The sequence below is a fragment of the Rosa chinensis genome, chromosome 6 (genome assembly GCF_002994745.2).
Source record: "Rosa chinensis cultivar Old Blush chromosome 6, RchiOBHm-V2, whole genome shotgun sequence".
Lineage (NCBI taxonomy): Eukaryota > Viridiplantae > Streptophyta > Magnoliopsida > Rosales > Rosaceae > Rosa > Rosa chinensis.
The window spans coordinates 19,028,129-19,034,604 of record NC_037093.1 but is presented as its reverse complement, the minus strand read 5'-3'; the positions used below and the strand labels follow the sequence as shown (position 1 = coordinate 19,034,604).

Genomic DNA, 6,476 nt, shown 5'->3' with positions numbered 1-6,476 from the left:
CTACTTTGACATTATATACTCTTGTACGACAGTTGTTTCATTATCTGTTGTGTGATGAACTTAATTCTTCTATGACAAATTTATTGAAGTATTCAAGTCTTATTACCAAACCAAGCAAATATTCTCACCAGCCAAACCTACCAAGCAAACTGTCGAGAGAAAGAAAAAAAGAACCCACGGAGATACTCTCGAAACTTTCTTTCCCCTCTCGATCACTATCACTCTATCAGAACTCTCCATCACTATCAAATCTTTCTATCCCGAGTTAGAACACTCTCAATCACTCTCAATCGTTCTCAAAACCTAGATACCCGGTTTTCTAGCCCGAGTCAGAACACTCTCAATCACTCTCAATCGCTCTCCAAACCCAGATATCGGGTTTCTAGTCTGACTTCTGTTACCAAATTGCAGTCGAAGATCTCAAGAAAACAATCCAGACCCTCGCCGCCGACGTCCTCCCGGTCATCCTCAACTGCCTCTACGATGCCTTCGGCGACCCCAAACCCGCAGTCAAGAAACAGTCTTTGAGTCTACACCGATTTGACATCCACCCATCTCACCAAAGGCTCAAGGACGCCGACTCCGGCGTGGGGGAGGGTGTCGCTACGCCATTGGGTTTGTTTATTAAATTCGATCCCTCTATCAATTCTTTAATCTGAAATTTTGTTTACTGGGTTTGTTGATTATAGGGAAATCTCAAAGCTTTACATACAGAAGAGAGATTGGATTATAGAAACTGATGATTGACAAGTCTAGGCGACTGAATTTCTGTTTGTTTGAGTGTTTGATTTCTGGTATGCTTTCTTTTCAGCCCATTCTTTTCTTCTTGAGTGTTTGATTAAGTGTCTCAACGAGTTTTGTCACTCTGGGCGATTTTTTGTTGGGATTTTTTGGATAAGCTGTGAATTTATTCAAGATGTGATTTAGCCGATTTGATTTATAAGTTCATGCGTTGCAGCGACAATCCTTTTAGGCTGATTGGAGTTGGGTTATCTATTTGGACATTTGCCACAGTTTATGTTGATTGTTATAGATTATCCGTAAGATTTCTACACACTTTATGTTGATTGTTATACATTAATCCTATATATATATATATATATATATATATATATATATATCATGGAAAACACCTGATGTCATCCTGACTGAAATGATGATGCAGATATGTTGAGTGTACATCAGCAGCAATTCAAGCACTCACGCTATTTAAGAAATTATATCCTGGACATAGGAGGGAAGAAATAGAAAACTGTATTGCTAATGCTGCAAAGTTCATTGAAAAGATACAAGCAACAGATGGCTCTTGGTTTGTTTTCAAAATTCAGTTTTTAATATATATACATTGAAACTTTCATGTAATATCACTGCTTCATAGTTACCTAGGCAAATTACCAATAACTAGGCTTTCACATTTTATTTGCATGGTATTATGAAATTAGTAGCACTACCTAAATTGTGGAGATTTCATACTAGGTATGGTTCTTGGGGAGTCTGCTTCACCTATGCTGGCTGGTTTGGAATAAAGGGTTTGGTTGCTGCTGGAAGGAATTATGAAGACTGCTCTAGCATCCGTAAAGCATGTGATTTTTTGTTATCCAAAGAGCTTGCTTCTGGTGGATGGGGAGAAAGTTATCTATCATGTCAGAACAAGGTAAATGGTGTATCAAATTTGATATATCCTTTCCTTGACTTTTCTAGGCTTAAAACTTATTATATTTAATCATATATAATTATCTACTTTCATGCTGTCTCACTTTTGTACAAATCTGACAAGATATGTGATCTATGATTAATATGTGCAACTTTTTGCTGATTTTTTTTATGTCTTTCCCAACAGGTGTATTCAAATCTTCAGGATAATAGGCCACATATAGTCAATACTACATGGGCTATGTTGGCCCTGCTTGGTGCTGGGCAGGTGCATTTGGATACTAACTTCTTTCATTAGTTGACATCAATTCTTAACCATTTACCTCATATATTACTTCTTCTTTTTTCCTTGAGCAAAATATGTTTATATCTTTATTCTTTTCTTCCTCCACCTCCTCCATTTCTAAGAAGATGGTGCATAATTTGCATTCTTGTCTTCTTTTCTCTTTCCCATGTGATATATCAAATCAATCAATCCAATTTTCTGTCATCCTTAACAAAATGTAATCCATTATAGCGATCCAAATGATGTTGGAATATTATATGATGTTCAATTTCCTTTTTAACACTTTTTTTTAGGTGCTTTGACGGATTAACTATAGGGACTTCCACATTTCTGGTGATGACTTCTAATACCTGTATTTTTTTTTCCAAGGCAAAGAGAGACCCAACTCCATTGCACCGTGCAGCTGGGGTACTAATAAATTCTCAAATGGCAAATGGAGATTTTCCCCAGAAGGTAAATCTGGCCAATTTTTCCCACAGTTCTTCACCAAAAGAGTTATATTTTCTCAACTGTGATTAAACTTTTATGACCAAGAAACTACAATTTCAAACTTAGTTATTTCATAAACTTCAATTATTTCTGTATCTGTGATTGTCAGTTCTTAATGAAAATACTTTTTGGGCATTCCCCATGCAGGAGATCATGGGAGTTTTTAACAAGAACTGTATGATCTATTACAATGGACGTTGCAGCGACAATCCTAATGGCAACTAATTTTCATTGCAAAGAATCATCTATCATATAAACATTGTATCTTCCGTATTTTCTCCTAGCTCCTACATGTTCTGAATTACTCTTAAATTCTTTATATAGCAAACCTACTTTTATATTTAACTTGAGAAATTATCAGTTCTTTTAGCTGCGTTTTTATTAGTGCTTTTACAGATTTTAAGGTAATCATTATTAGGAAGCTAATATATAAGCTTCTCTGTCTCTCGGTTTATTGCTTCTGAAGTTTTGGGTTTCAGATGAAGAAATTCAGCTTCTCCATCTCTCCCAAATTAACTGAGATGAAGAAATTCAGCTTCTCCATCTCTCCCAAATTCAGCTTCTTCTTCTTCTTCTTCTTCCTTTGGTTTCTCTGGAAACAAAGTAATGATATTCATGGTGGGTAGGATTTACAGGCGTTGTTTCCCGGTATATGGTTGACAGAGGTCTCAGCTGATTCGTTAAAGATTCTTGAATTCCCTGAAAATGTCAAGGTACATGTGCTTTCTTCTGAGTTCTCTCTGAAAGTTTCAAAAGTTTCATGTTTTCATTGAAACAAAATGATAAGAAATAAGGGCCTTGGTAGTTTAGGTCTCTAGCTTCTGAATTTTGAAGTTTTGCTTCAATATAGTTCAATACTTGTGCTGTGGGTTCATAAGAAGAACATGGAATTTGAAGTTCCCGCTTTTCTTCTCTTTTGTCACTAATCTATCCAAGTATCAATGGATGAAAACAATTTGTTTCAGCTGCTTCTTGGTTTTACTTACTTGAGCTTGTTTTCAATTACTTGAGTTTTCAGAAGTTTGGTACCTTAATTTTGAACTTGATTCGATATGTAGAGGTAGCATTTTGGAGCGAATACTGGCTTGTGTTGATTGTTTCAAGGCTTTGTTTTCTAACTTCTGGTGCAACTGGTAGTTCTCTTCATTTACATGCATGGACTTGAAATAAGTGAATGTGAGAGAAGAGGATTAATAGTTGATAGGTATTAATAGAACATGCCTTCTAGTGCAGTTGATATGTTTAATAACCTTTCTGAATTCAGATCTGGTATGGTTTTCTTGTATGGAAGTTATGGGCATGAATAACCAAATCATTATGAGGGAGCTATCACATGTAAGGTAAGCTCTCACATTATATGCATGTGGTTTAGTTTTATTAGTACTAATGGAGCTCTGTTGCCGACTTCATTATATGCACTATATACTTGATGGTTAATCTGAGTTCCTTTCCTAATATGCACTCCGTTTATATAAGATTTATTTCCCTATATAAAGAGGCCTGTGGAGTAAAGGAACTAGAGCGGATGAGAAAATGAAATCTGATATGCCTCTTGATTATGCGGTTTTCCAGTTGTCACCCAAGCATTCAAGGTGAGGAAAACAAGTCAGCAGGGATATTATATTTTCAAGTTTCTTGATGATGCCTAAAGAAGTTGAATCCGGGGCTGAAATTGAAGCTATATAGTTATTGATGTTTGTCTTCTTCTTTTTTCCTTTTGGCAGATGTGATGTTCAGGTCATTTGAGTTACCGATTGGCTATGACTGTGACTATGCTGAATACCATAGGTGAGAAAAGCCTTTCTATTTGATCATTTTCTATTTGAGCCCAGTATCGAGATGAAACAAAATGGTTTATACCAGTTTGTCTCTACTCAAGTTACTAGTATTGTTTACAGTTTGCTGGATTTTTAATTGGAATTGTTGGAGCAGCTCAAGTCAAGTAAGCTCAAACAGATCATTTTGAAAAAGAAGTTGGAACTGGAGCATCCACCAGACACACTAAGTGCAGCTCCCTTAGCACTACACTATGCAAGTATGAGAGAACTTTAGTCGCAAATATTTGTCTCTCAAAGATTTGTTTGTATCAGCTTTTGCTATTTTTCAATGTTAGCTAGAATGCAGCAGCTATCAAGCTAGCTAGAATGCCTTCTTTTTTGGTTTTATGGTGTGGATACATAAATGTATAGATGATTGACAAAGGCTGCTAGCTCTTTTGGTACACTAGACGCTTGAATTAGAGTACTTCATTATATAATATATATTGAGCATTATATTTGTGCAAATATTCCAGGTACAATATCCATAATGCATGAACAATAGTGAATTAAATTACGTGGTATGAATACGCATATGTCGTTAATCACACAACAAATAACTTGTAATCACACAACGGTCCCTATAAAATTTTGTTGTCTCATTAATACTCACACAACAGAACAAATCTATATCAGTTGTCCAATGCTAAATCACCCAACGGTATAGAAACAATGTGTTGTATGACTTGTGAAGAATTCAACACTAAGCCTCACACATACAACAGTTACTTACAATACCTGTTGTGTGAAGGAACAACCAACAACAGTCGCCATATTTTTCTGTTGTATGATAAGTTAACCAACAACAGCGTGTACTTACTTCTGTTGTCTGAGTGTTATTTTTATGTTGTGTGAGAAGTTAACCAACAACAGCGTGTACTTACTTCTGTTGTCTGATCACTATCGAAAATGCGCCGCATCCAATTTCTGGCATTGGCATGCGCAGAATTGGTGCAACGGTAATAAGCAGTGCGTTGTGTCTATGATATTCACACAACGGTGTTTCACCGTTGTGTGAGTGTGCTCATCACACAACATCGAGATAGACGACAGACATGGTCCACATCACACAACAGATTTCCACCGTTGTGTGATGCAGTTTTTGTAGTAGTGTTTAATCTAGATTTGCTTCAGCTTCAAATTCTACTCTTTGGGGATTGCAATACGTTCTGCAATACTATTTATCAACTTCAGATGCTTTTTTAGCTCAGCTTGAAAAGAGGCTGTAGAGCTGAGTTCCTTCTCTTTCCTGAGTTTTTGAGATTCCTTAAGGAGCAGATTACATCTAGGATGAAGGATGAACGTGTCCAAATTTTCCACAATAATGGCAAGTGGGGGTGAAATTTTTAGGTTGATGATGAACATACCTGGGCTGACGCACAGAGGTGTGACTATCAGAACTAACCTGAATGATTTTCTGATGAGGTCGAAGTGTCAAATCCGGGTCTAACCTTTTGGGTACCTTTGGGACAGAAGTGTTATCATTGAATGATGAAGTTGAGCTCGAGCAAACACCATGTCCTATACCTTGGACAAAGGCCAAAGGCTTACAAGTTTTACCTGTGTAACCCAAGCCTTCTTTGTTGCTATGCGCTTTGCCAAAGCCAATCATTTTAGAGACCTTTTCAGATCCTATTGAGAACTTTTTGAAACATTCTTTGACTTTATTTAGCTCATCCTGCAAAATCTCATTCTTATTGGTTAATGAATCATTTAAAGTGGATTGAGCCTTGATTTCAATCTGCAATGTTTTGATTTTGTCAATAAACTCAACACGCTCTTTGTCCCATTCTTGAGACTTGAGCTCATCCTGCAAAACCTTAACTTCATCAACAAGATTAGTACGCTCATCTTCCCATTTTTTCAAACAAGATTCAAAATTTTGCTCAGTTTTTTCTTTTTCTTTTCTTAAGGACTCCATTTCTTCCTCAAGTTTGAAATTTTTCCTAAGAACAATTTTTGAAGCACTATACAATTGCTTACACTTCTCATTCATCTCTACATCAAAAGCTTCATCTTCAACATCAGACTCATCTAATGAATCATTATGAAAAGAGGAAGTAAGAGCAAGATTTGTCTCTTCATTCTCATATTGATAACCTTCATCGCTATCACTCCAGGTGGATTTCAAAGCCCTGTTACTTCGTGAATTATATTTCTTGTTGCCACAATTAGTAGCAAGATGACCCACACCACCACACTCAAAGCATTTAGGTTTGTTAGAAAAAATT

The 6,476-nt window shown here is 36.4% G+C and overlaps 1 protein-coding gene across 1 annotated transcript; it reads left to right on the top strand.

Moving 5' to 3' along the window:
• The first annotated feature begins 947 nt into the window (after nt 1–947).
• On the top strand, nt 948–4,161 carry LOC112170988 (cycloartenol synthase-like). Its single transcript, XM_040508477.1, has 8 exons — nt 948–988; nt 1,166–1,309; nt 1,477–1,654; nt 1,841–1,921; nt 2,309–2,392; nt 3,064–3,141; nt 3,693–3,768; nt 3,905–4,161. The coding sequence occupies exons 1-7, from the start codon at nt 948–950 to the stop codon at nt 3,729–3,731; spliced, it is 645 nt and encodes a 214-aa protein (XP_040364411.1). The 3' UTR covers nt 3,732–3,768; nt 3,905–4,161.
• The last annotated feature ends 2,315 nt before the right edge of the window (nt 4,162–6,476 follow it).

What these genes read in the sequence shown, in the direction of transcription:
- LOC112170988 (XM_040508477.1), top strand. Translation starts at nt 948, where the DNA reads ATGCGTTGCAGCGACAATCCTTTTAGGCTGATTGGAGTTGG. An exon ending in TTTAGGCTGATTGGAGTTGG is followed by an intron (nt 989 to 1,165) that starts GTTATCTATTTG and finishes ATGATGATGCAG; the next exon opens with ATATGTTGAGTGTACATCAG. An exon ending in CCCTGCTTGGTGCTGGGCAG is followed by an intron (nt 1,922 to 2,308) that starts GTGCATTTGGAT and finishes TTTTTTTCCAAG; the next exon opens with GCAAAGAGAGACCCAACTCC.